At 37.9% G+C, this 12,478-nt stretch overlaps 1 protein-coding gene across 3 annotated transcripts in view; it reads left to right on the top strand.

Moving 5' to 3' along the window:
- The window catches only part of LOC124143947 (ADP-ribose glycohydrolase MACROD2-like), a 32,643-nt gene that overhangs the window by 12,181 nt on the left and 7,984 nt on the right, over positions 1–12,478 (top strand). For all 3 annotated transcript variants that reach the window (XM_046513113.2, XM_046513121.2, XM_048403942.1), the window contains 5 exons: positions 4,288–4,425; positions 6,328–6,444; positions 9,046–9,149; positions 10,586–10,616; positions 11,291–11,370. In XM_046513113.2, the coding sequence (XP_046369069.2) occupies positions 4,288–4,425; positions 6,328–6,444; positions 9,046–9,149; positions 10,586–10,616; positions 11,291–11,370 (470 nt within the window). The remainder of the gene's footprint in view (positions 1–4,287; positions 4,426–6,327; positions 6,445–9,045; positions 9,150–10,585; positions 10,617–11,290; positions 11,371–12,478) is intronic.

A 12,478-nucleotide genomic window follows, 5' to 3' on the forward strand; every position in this document is an offset into this window, starting at 1 on the left:
ACTATACATAGATTATTCATGTTTAGAGCATCGAAGTACATCTATCCTATGGTCCTCTTGTGGTGTTACTTTTCTGTATTGTTACTTTTGGGTTAAATGCATTTGATTGTTACTGTATTTTAGAGATCCCAAAAACAACATTGCTGGTTTTTAACCAAACATGCCAACAACAAACATGCCAACAACACTGCTCACCTGAGGCAATACTTTTTGTGTGATATATTTGACAGATTTTTTTACAAATAGAAATCTTAATATGCTTGAAAGCACTGGTTATATTTAATCCACCAAAAGATTGTACATATGATATGATAGACTGCAAGATCAACCATTGCCAACTGCTTAATACGTTTTAAACAGTTGAAATGTCCCATCTTGTTCAGGTATGAATTCAGTATAATTAGTGGATATTAAGCCATCAATAATTCTTGTATTTATTGGACCAGGTATAGCAACCACAAAGAAGTTACATTAGCGACTGCGTCAAGGATATCCACTTTCCCCACGGCACTTACCTCTTCTTTATCTGACCAGTGAAGATCCAGGGTAGAATAGGTCTTTAGCAACTAATGCTTGTCGCTAAAGGTGACTATGTTGTTGTACAAGGCAACTAACGGGATGGTCAGGCTCACTGTTTTGGTTGATGCATGTTATGTATCCTAATTGCGTGGATCGATGCTCATGATGTCAGTCACTGGATTGTCTGGTCCAGACTCAATTATTTACAGACCGCTATCACATAGCTAGAATTTTGATGAGTGCGGCGTTAAACAACAGACAAGTCTACACCTTGGCAGCATAATAATTGGTGTCATCAATGTAAAAATGCTGTCACCAATGTAAAATACTGTCATGGACAATAAAAATCAAATCTTTAATATGAAGAGTATATGTGGACTTATGCTTACACTGAAAATGGCAGTAGTGCTCCTTTACGGAGCAGATCTTGAAAACCATACCATAATTCTTCATCAAACTTGGCACATAGATAGGTCCAGTGATGAACAATGGGTACAATGTGTGAAGCCCATTTCTGGTGTCCCCCGATATTGATGTTGCTGGAATATTGCTAAAAGCAGCGTCAAACCATACTCACTCTACTTATCATTGATGACTGTTCTTTTGAATGAAGTGATAAGATGATGATCAACCAAGATGATTTAAAATTTAGCTCACCTAAACAAACTTGTAATTTGAACTTTGACTTGATGCACCAATGTGTAATATATAACATGCAGTGAGTTGAAATAGATCTACTGCTCATGTTAGTTATAAGTACTGTGATGTACCTGTCCTCAACACAAGATTGCTGATGCAATGTTAAGTAATATTCACTCACTCACTCACTCACTCTCACTCACTCACTCACTCACTCACTCACTCACTCTCTCTCTCTCTCTCTCTCTCTCTCTCTCTCTCTCTCTTCACTCTCTCTCTCTCTCTCTCTCTCTCACTCACTCACTCACTCACTCACTCACCTGCTGTTCTTGCACCTGCTTGTGTGAAGCACAATGTGTGCACTATATACATGTTAAAGGGAGACTAGGCCTGGGTCACTTGGCAGTCCTAGCAAATTTGCTGGAAGTAATTCAAAACTCATTTTTCTGCAAACTCACATTTTGATATGTAGGTCTATGTCAAACAGGTAATAATTACCCTTACTCAAACAGTTTGACAAAAGTTGCTAATTATGTCAAAATTAGCCTCAAACTGGACCCCAGATCACAGAGCATAGTTCTCCTTTTAGGATGTTCATATCTGTTAGGAATTAGTTAATGTTTTGTATGGTCTAAAATCTTTTATTAATGATTGAATAATAACAAATAATGATTGATTAGGAAGGCTTGTAAAATTTAGGGCCTTCCTTATATATATTTATATTCACTATTCTGTTTAGAAAATGATTCAGGTTTATTTGCAAATGTGAAAGGGAATAGAATTTCTTTTATGAAAAGTATAGATTCTTATTTCCCTTCATTTTTCTTCTGAAATAACAAAACGTTCATATGATTATTAGCTGACCTGACTAAAAGTCAAGTGAGCATTTGTTGTGGCGCTTTGTCCGTTTTCTGGTTGTCCATCCATCTGTTGTAGAGTTTCGCATTTGCAACATCTCGTCTGAAACTAAAAGGCTGATAAAGCTGAAACTTGTGTTCTATTTTTTTCTGCATTATTTTGAAGTTTGATAAATTGTTTTGATCTTTACACCTTGACAGCATAATAATTGTTGTCATCAATGTAAAAATACTGTCATGGACAATAAAAATGAAGGTAAGTGCAGACTTTGAAAGTCATATCTTATTTTTATCATGCCAGTCTGCCACCATGCTTCAAAAAAAGTATTTGCATTCATTGGTACCCATGATTAGAATACCCTTGGTTAGAATAGGGCCGTCGGGTAGCCTCGTGGTTAAAGCGTTCGCTCGTCACGCTGAAGACCCGGGTTCGATTCCCGACATGGGTGAAATGTTTGAAGCCGATTTCTGGTGTCCCCCGCCGTGATATTGCTGGAATATTGCTAAAAGCAGCGTAAAACCATACTCACTCACTCACTCACTTGGTTAGAATAGGTCTTCAGCAACCCATGCTTGCCTTAAATATGCTTGTCGTAATAGGTGACTATCAGTATTGGGTGGTCTTTTTTAGAAAGGTATTTGTTTTCATTACAACGAATTGGATTTTTTTTAAAATGAGGGTAGTGCTCATTTCCAGAGCAGAACTCCAGAATATTGATTTATTTTTTGTCATGGCAACAATTTGGACTTATACTGAAAATGAGGGTAAGAGCTCGTTTCTGGAGCAGAACTCCAAAATCATTGACTATTACTTGATGAAACTTGCTATACAGATCAGCCTAGTGGTGATCTAGTGCCTTTTGATGATTTGGGATGTTGAAAACTTCTGAACTAAAGGTATCCAATGGCAACGAACCAAAAGGATTCATTACTCCATAACCAAATTGCACCAGACTGGGGAGATATGTCATCTTCTGATGAAGCTTGTTGTTTTTGTTAAAGTGAGGGAGTGAAGTTTTACGCTGCTTTTAGCAATATTCCCGCAATATCGAGGCGGGGCACACCAGAAATGGGTTTTCGCACATTGTACCCATGTCGGGAATCGAACCCAGGTCCTCGGCCTGACGAGCGAACGCTTTAACCACGAGGCTACCCGACTGCCCCTATTCTAACCAAGGGTATTCTAATCATGGGTACCAATGAATGCAAATACTTTTTTTGAAACATGGTGGCAGATTGGCGAACGCTTTAAGCACTAGGCTACCCGACCACCCCCGTTTTTGATAAAAATACTTGTAATCAAAGTTTACAAGATATACAAGATGTTTTAAAGATGTTAGCTTTTTCTTAAGAAGCAAAGGGCACTTAAAGCTGAAACTTTGTAAATGGTTATGACTATAAGCATGATAAGGAGATCCGTAAGAATATGTTTTTTTTTATTTACAAGAGACGTTTGTCTTAAGATTGTTTCTTCCTGTGAGCTACAGAGATTTGCGGCAGGAATATTTTTTAAGACCATGTATGATTTCTGAAACTGTTTTCACTACATTGAGACAATCAAGAGACAGTCCCCCTAAAGGACATGGGAAAGGGTCATAATACATGTAAAACAAGTAGCTGTAGGTACTTTTGGAGGTAAAACCTCTGAATATGTAATCATTATTTTTACCTGCCTTTTACATGATGGAATCTCACATGTTTTTTCAGGAAACGTAAGCATGTTTAAGGACAAAATAACTCAGAAAAATGATCAAGTTATAGATTTGGGATGATCTAACAACTGTGCGATTCGAATCGTATCACGACACCTTGCTCGCGATCCGATACCTATCTCAATACTTGCCTGTGCTCTTATCTGTGGTGTGTAAGCCATCTTTTTCATAGACATGATGGCCAAATACCTGGCAAACTAACAATTTACACAATGGATGAAAATATTTGCGTTTTCTATACTCATTTTCACTAGTAATTAGTGTTTGGTGTAATATTTATTAAAGAATACATTTAAGGTAAGAATCAGTACTTTTTACTTAGTGTGCGATTGTGATTGATAAGTGAATCGAGAAGATGCATTGGTGTATTGTCCCACTACTATCAAGTAATGGCCAAGTGGAACCTCTCATGCAAAAAAAGGAAATAAAACATTTTTCAACCTGACTTTGCAGTCAACAAGGATTCTTCATCAGGAAATTTGTTAGTATTTCTGTTTTGTACCGAGAGGAAAAAGTTGTAGATATTTTACCACAATTTGACTATCAAATGTTTTTTTCAGACAAAGCATGTAAGAAAGTGTATGAGGTAAGACCTGATCTCAACGAGAAGGTATCACTGTGGTGTGGTGACATCACAACGTTAGAAATAGATGCTATTGCCAATGCTGCCAATGAAGGACTCCTTGGAGGAGGAGGAGGTAAGTTACAGAGAGCTCAGTTTTAGCGTAGAGGTTATGGTATAGCCTGGTGGAGGACACTGATGAACCAGATTCAATTCCCTGTTAAGACCATTTTTGGCACCCCCTGCCATGATCCTCGATTACCCAGTATGTTATATCTCCATTCTGTTATTGGAATAACATGAAGCTAAAAAAAGCTGTCCAATCAAGTCACGTCGTTCCATCGTGATTGAAACAATTGGTGATATCGCCAGTATTTGACCGGCCTTGTTGCTTGTGTCTCAAATACTTCTAAGAAGGTCTTGTAGCCTGACTTTGACCCTGTCTTAATTCAAAGGAAATGACTCTTGATTTGATTATATATATTAAAGACCGAGATTTTGATATTAGATCAATGTCAAACTTGCTTTTGAAAGCGGCGTTGTGCTACATTATAGATAGGTGTCACTTGGTAAACCTGCTAAATGAAGCTATGGTGGGAAATGGGTCCTTTATGTATATCATAACAGAATGGAAATATTGTACCCTGGAACATCAAGGTTGGGAATACCTGATGATATATGATGGTGTGGGAATATTTTTAAAAGCAATGTAAACCCATAATCAAATATATTGTGGGAATATCAACTTTGTCATGTTAGTCAATACTGTAAACGCTGTTAACATGTTATAAGATCTTTGAGTGATATGTTGCTGATGATAAGATACGAGGGTTGATGTGATCGAGATATTTACACAAAAACTTGAGTCAAATGACCCAATTGTTTCGCCATGACAAGTCAGTAAATTCAGCAGAGGTCTGTGATCTGTGGAAAATGGACAAACTTGTGGAACATGCAGTGATCAAGTTCTTGCAGAAAGAAAGAAGCCATCCATGAAGATATGAGTACAACACTTAGGAAGGATGCCCCATCCCATGCCATGTTAAGAGGTTAGAGGTGGGCAGGAAAGTTTAAGCATGGCAGGGAGAGCCTTCACGAAGGCCTGTGATGTCAGCAACATCAGAAGTGATCCAGAGCATCCACACCATGGTGATGACCAACTGGGACTGATAATTCAGTAGGCATTTCTGAGGAGAGTGCATTCCATTTTCACAAAAAACTTTGGCAATGAAAACCTTATTAGCTCATTGGGATCCAAAGCTTCTGACATCTGCTCAAAAACGCACCAGGCATAACGTCTTTTGATAATCCTGGCTGCTCTGTTTGAAGCTGAACCAGAAAGGTTCTTGCAATGATTTGTGACTATGGATGAAACCAAGGTTCACTACTTCTAGCCTGTGTCCAAACAACAATATTCGAGTACTTGATTAGTCCACATTCCTCAAGTTTGTCCATTTTCCAAAGGTGACAGACCTTTGCTTATTTACTGACTTGTCACAGCAATTGACTCAAGTTTTTGTGCATATGCCTTTATGACATCATGTAATGTCCGCAACAAAAGATTTCACTATTACACAATTCCTTCTATGTGATGCTCAAAACTTTTGAATCAACCCTCATGCTATGTGTGTCCTATAAGTGATCAACTTCGTTATTACAATTGTAGCCACATTGAGATGAAGCTAGAATCAACAATCAATGATCCTCACTAAATTCACAAGACAGATGGACATGATTTAGTCCATACATACATCATGTTGTGGCCAAACAGTGTGAACATTTCATGCTTATCCAAGTTATCCAATCCCTAATGGACCTGGTTCAGGGTTAGAATTGGTACCGACCAAGCTATGCTGGTTGTGAGAGGAGACTTAATGAATCGGTTGGTCAGAGACACTGGCTGGGTTGATTGATTGTACCCCTAAACAGTATGGATCGTTCTCACAATGTCAATTACAGGATTGTTTAGTCCATACTAGAAAGCTGGCTGCAGTATGTATACAAGAATATTCACCCCCTCCCTCCAATGTTATTGCAGTAGATGGTGCTATCCATTCAGCAGCAGGACCCAAGCTGAAGAAAGAATGCAAACTCCTTAAGGGCTGCAGACCAGGCGATGCTAAAATAACTGCTGGCTATGAGCTTCCTGCCAGATGTAAGTGCTGAATCATTTGATAAAATAACCTGGTGATATGATTAAATCTGTTTTCTCCAGACAATTATTGATCTACTATCATGTTTGTATTGAATCAAATGTTTAGAAAATGAAAGTATAGGTTAAATCTACTCGTGTCATGAATTCTTGGATAACTGGTTATGGTTTGATTTGAAGTCCTAACCAGTTAAAAAATGTGCAAACCAATATTATCCTGTTTTAATGATATAAATATCATTTGAAGTTATATGTAACGTGAGCTGTGTTCGTTCTGAGTAAAATCAGATCTAATTTCCATACCAAGGTTAACAGTCAACCAATCAAATGAGTTCAGTCATAAAGGCAAGGCAGCATTTATTATCCCCTACCACGAAGTGGAAGGGGGAATATATGAATGGGTACTCTCCATCCGTCTTTCTGTCCGTCTGTCTTTCTGTCTGTCTTTCTGTCTGTCCGTCACGTTTTGTTTCCTGGAAGAACTCAAAAACCATGAGAGATAACTTAACCAAACTGGACACATTGATTGGCCTAGTTGTGAACTGGTGCCTTTTGATAGTTTTTTTTCTTTTTCTTTCCAAAAATAATTTTCCACATTCCATTGCAACAACTTTGACTCAGACCATGTAGACTGAAAATGGATGTAGTGCTCGCTTCCGGAGCAGGTCTTGACAACTGTACATTATTTGTTCACCAAACTTGGCACATAGATAGGCCTAGTGGTATACTGGTGCCTTTTAAAAGTTTGGGATTTTTTTAGAATGTTTCCTTTGCAAGAAACTGGTAATGTGTAACATTCGTTTCTGGAGCAAAACTCGGAAACCGTTTACACATTTTACAAAGAGATCTATGCAGGGTTGTCTGAGAAACGTTACCATAATTTATCATCCAAAACTTGCTCCCACAGGAGATATCGCTTGGGTGCGATCAAGAGATATCTACATTGTAGATATCGCTGCAATGAAATTGCATCACAATGATTTGCAGACGATTGTGACGTCACTGGTTACCATGACGTAACAATCAAATGACATCACTAATGGCTCTGCTACTGAAGCTGTTAGCAGTACTTTTAACACTTAAGGGGGCGGTTGGGTACCCAGGTTAGATTCCCGACATGGGTACAATGTGTGAAGCCCTGGTGTCCCCCGCCGTGATATTGCTGGAATATTGCTAAAAGCGGCGTAAAAATATACTCACTCACTCATTTAACACTTAAGACACTGGTTATTACTATCTACAAACTGAAAAAGTTGGAAGAATGATGTTGGATAGATAGAATCTCACCCTCGTGTCTTTTGATATTAAATATATCAACATGATTTGATAAAAGTGGAAACACTGTAAGGCTTACCAACAGCTCCAGTTGCAGAGCCATTAGTGATATCATTTCATTGTGATGTCATGGTAACCAATAACGTCACAATGTTCCGCAAAGCATTGTCATGCAATTTCATTGCAGCGGTATCTACAATATAGATCTTACTTGATCTCACTCAAGCAATATCTCCTGTGTCAGCAAGTTTTGGATGATAAATATTTGATATCAAAAGATACTTCCATATATCAAATCAGTAAACAAGAGTTGGTCTCATATCAGTCATTTAATAATGAATACATAGAGGATATTTAATGTGTTTTCTCAAATACCACTTTCATCTCACGAGTGAAAATATTAGACTCTCCCCACTTCACTCGATGAGATAAAAGTGGTATTTGAGAAAACACATTGAATTTTCTATTTATTATATACATGTTTTTTTTTTATTACTTGCAATTTATATATTTTTTTGAAAACAGTGTCTGATATATTACTAAGTTCTCCCTGTCGCCCCTTTACCACCGCCGTATAAAGGGGGTTTGCGAAAAGAATATAGTTCGTGAATAAAACTAGCCCTGTTAATATATGTTATGCGAAACATATTATTTCATATCGAGTATTAAGTTCCGTGGAAATTAAATTCTTGGAAAATTCAAGCGGGCGCTTCTCGCCTTGGCAGTACGTCTCGCTGTCGCCAGTTGTGCCTAATGACTGGCGAAACATGTCCGGCGCAAGAGTGATATTAACATTGACATAGATGTTATTTCCAGACATCAGACTCCATGTCTGATATTTGAGAAAACACATTGAATTTTCTATTTATTATATACATGTTACATTATTTCTTGTTGCTTAGCAGACGTAAACAAAGGGGGATAACCCTTTAATGTTTTGATTCAGGAGAAAGTAGTTCCGGCACCTAGTTTATATCAGTCACTAGTGTCTGATAACTTGATCCATCGTCACTGATAAATTCCAGTATTTCATTCATATGTATATAATAAAGATAATTATTTTGTGATAAGATTTTATATTATTACAAATTGTCAATGAAACCTCTAAATTAAAAACACTGGTTTATCACCATTCTACTATAAAGCTGACACGACTGTCAATTTCCTGCAGTAGTTGCTTGTTTCAAATCTACCATGACAAAATGAGGAATGAAACGTGTCTGTGTGTTAGAATGCTTAGTTTGACTTGCTAGTTGTAGGAATGAACATTAATAATTTTGTTGTCTTTTTGAAAATCCACCATGTTAATGTTATTAAGTTACTTTTCAGATGTTATTCACACTGTTGGTCCAGTAACAACTTCTCCAGAGACCCTTGAGAGTTGTTATGTTCAATCCTTGACAAGAATGAAAGAAAACAAGCTGAAAACAATTGTAAGTGTCTCCCCAGTAAATCTAGCACATCCATTTTTGATGTCTTGATGCTGAGCTACACAAGCTCCAATACTGACAACTGGCACTACTCATCCAAGATGCCAAGTTTTTCTAAGATCAAATACTAACACTAGATATTGTTGTTTGCATGATATTTATCACAGGTTTTGTTTCATAGTACATTTAACTGCATGTCAAGAAACGTAATGTAACATATGTGAGCACAGCTGCAATTGGTTTACTCAACCACATGCTTTTGACAGATGTGAGTGACTTCATTCCGCATATACCTGTTACATGCCCCTGGGGAATTTTTCAATCTCATTAAAATCAGATCTTAGTTCTTGCTATCGCTAAACAATGATCTGAGGACATCCCATTAAGGGTCACATCAGAACGACCTTCATCCGACCAATCAAAGAGTCGCTTATCAGATCATGAAAGTGACAGTTGAAATGTGTTTTCTAATCATGCAACCTCGAAAATGTTAACATGGGGTATTCCGAATGACAGTAACGGCCTGTACGACTGATTCTGTTAAAATTATCGTCTATCTCTCACGTCCGTGGGATAAATGTTTGAATGGTGGAAGCGTTGCACAGTACATGGGAAGCACTGCCATACTATCTCAACCATATATTACACATTCCAGAATGTTTGTTTGTTCAGTTTTCAAAATTTTAATCGAGAAATGTGTCGACATATCTTTCAGGAGAGGTCTGAAATGGAAGTCGCCAGGTTGAAACGAGTGCCTTAAAGCTCGAGAAAGCTGCTTTCTAAAGGCTGACATCGACTTCTTGTTAGTCATTTCAGTGGTCCCTGGACTGGGTCGTTCTGACGTGACCTGTATTAGGATGTCCTCAGAGATCTTTGTTTAGCGGCACTGGAACTTAGATCTGATTTTAATGAGATTGGGAATTTTTCTGACTAAGATGTGATGACATTGAACATGTTTTAGGACTTGAAAAAAGATAGACCCAGGTAAATCCCTGGATACCGGTAGATATTGCTGTGGTCAGCTGTCACTGATTTTGTGAAGTCAAAATGGTTCATGGTACATGTTTCTGGTGATACTGAATTATGATAGTTTTAGATTAGTACTGCTACTAATGAATGAACAACTCATATGTCACACCATCATGAAAGTACCTTTGCAAAATGATACAGAAAGTTTATTGATTGGGTTCTATGTTAAAATATAGATTTTTATTAGTAGTATTCACCATTTCTTACGAAGTTGATGTTAAAAACTGGTGTTTTGTTTTTATGTTACCTAATTGTAAAACAGAGTCGGACAAAAATATTATTGTATAAATAAGTCATTTTTTTATATTTCTAATTTCAGGTGGTTTCTTTGTCTTTTGGTTGGTCGCGTAAACCAATTAAAATATTTGTAAGGTCTATGTACACCTTTCTAGTATGTTTCTCTTTTCCAGGCGTTTCCTTGTATATCTACAGGAATATATGGTGAGTTAACACAACACCATCAGTACACACAGTACATGCCCTTTGCCCGAGGGGACACAACCCTTCAGTCGGTTAAGGTTTGTCTTCCACACAAAAAAGCTCAGGAACAAAATGGACCAATTAAGTTGACACTTCACATTCTTGTACCCACTACTGATGTCACCTTAATTTATTCAACCTGTTGTTTCCTAATTTTCATTATGACAGACATTACTTGACAGACAAAATACTTTTGTTCAAAATGTTATAAAAATTGGTCCATAGTGGGTTTGTTTTCCAGATTGTATCCAGTATTTATTCTGAATATATTTTAATAACAATGTTGACAACATGTTAGTTAACCATGTTAACTGGCTGTCTTTGTTGACATTTTGGTTAATGTACTGGCTCTAGTTACATTATCAGCAGTAGAAAGTAACATTTTTAGTCCATTAACATATAGCAAAACCTTTAAAAAGGGCAAATTTCTACTAGTCCTTATGATACCTTAACTATGGGGCAGTTTGGCAAGGACGACAGGACTAGTGCCAAATTCTAATGCTTATTTTGTGATCTCGAAGATGCAGTATTTATAAGCAAAACAGGTTGTTTATTCATCCTGTGCACTTTATCCCATGTGTCTGAATAGGCCTGTTTTGCTCCTGATGAGATTTAACAAAATGCAATTGTTTCAGGTTATCCTAATGAGAAAGCAGCCCCAATTGCGATGAGAGTAGTTCGAGATTGGCTGGAAAATGATCCATATGGACCTGAGGTACAGTGTCGAACTTTACAGTGAAAACTCAAACTCCAATTTTTTGTCTGAAGTTTCAGCAATATACAACTTACCCATTGGATAAGAGGCGACAACATGATTACAAAACTGACATTAATACCTTATGAAGGACTTATTTTGCCTAATATGTATGGATTAGTTACAATGTTAAATTAAATCCATCAGAAGAGAGACCATATGTAAAGACAGGTCAAATTAGTTTGCCTGCTATCCCGGTAAGATTCCAGGTAACATAGGTCCCCAGAAACCTATGTTTGTCGTAAGAGGTGACTTACGAGGGCTGGCTGAAAAGTTCTAAGCCTAACTGTGGAAGACCTGTATCAAGTTGATGGTTTTCATTTATTTCTCCACATAGTCCCCTTCCAGGTTTACACACTTTTGCCAGCGATGCTGCAAGGCCTGGATGCCGGTCAAGAAGAAATATTCTTCAGCCACCCTAGAAAGGGCATTCACAGCGGAAATGACGTCATTATTACTAGGAAAATGGCGACCGGCTAGTTCCTTTTGCATTTTGGGAAACCGGTGGAAGTCTGACGGGGCCAAATCGGGTGAATAAGGGGGATGGTCAATGAGTTCGAAGCCACAATCATGGATCGCTGACATGGCAAGCACGGATTTGTGAACAGGAGCATTGTCTTGGTGGAACAGGACTCCTTTAGTGAGCATTCCCCATCGCTTAGCTTTGATAGCTTCACGCAACTGTCTCAGTAAGTCAGCATAATATCTTCCATTGATGGTCTGGCCTTTTTCAAGATAGCCAATCAGCAGAATACCCTTGGAATCCCCAAAGACTGAAGCCATCACCTTTCCAGCAGAAGGAACCGACTTGGCTTTTTGGGGGGCTGGTGATTCCGGATGCTTCAATTGTTTAGACTGAATTTTGGTTTCTGGTTGAAAGTGATGAATCCAGGTCTCATCCATGGTTACAAATCAGGCCAGAAAATCATCAGAATCTGCTTCAAAATGGCATAAATTGTTATGGAACGTCAGGAATCTGACACGTTTCTGATCCGCTGTCAAGAGCTTTGGCACCCATCTTGCAGAAACTTTTGTCATTCCCAACTTGGTGATAATCTGCTCAACCCTC

The sequence above is a fragment of the Haliotis rufescens genome, unplaced genomic scaffold (assembly GCF_023055435.1).
Source record: "Haliotis rufescens isolate VD_foot unplaced genomic scaffold, xgHalRufe1.0.p SCAF_3, whole genome shotgun sequence".
Lineage (NCBI taxonomy): Eukaryota > Metazoa > Mollusca > Gastropoda > Lepetellida > Haliotidae > Haliotis > Haliotis rufescens.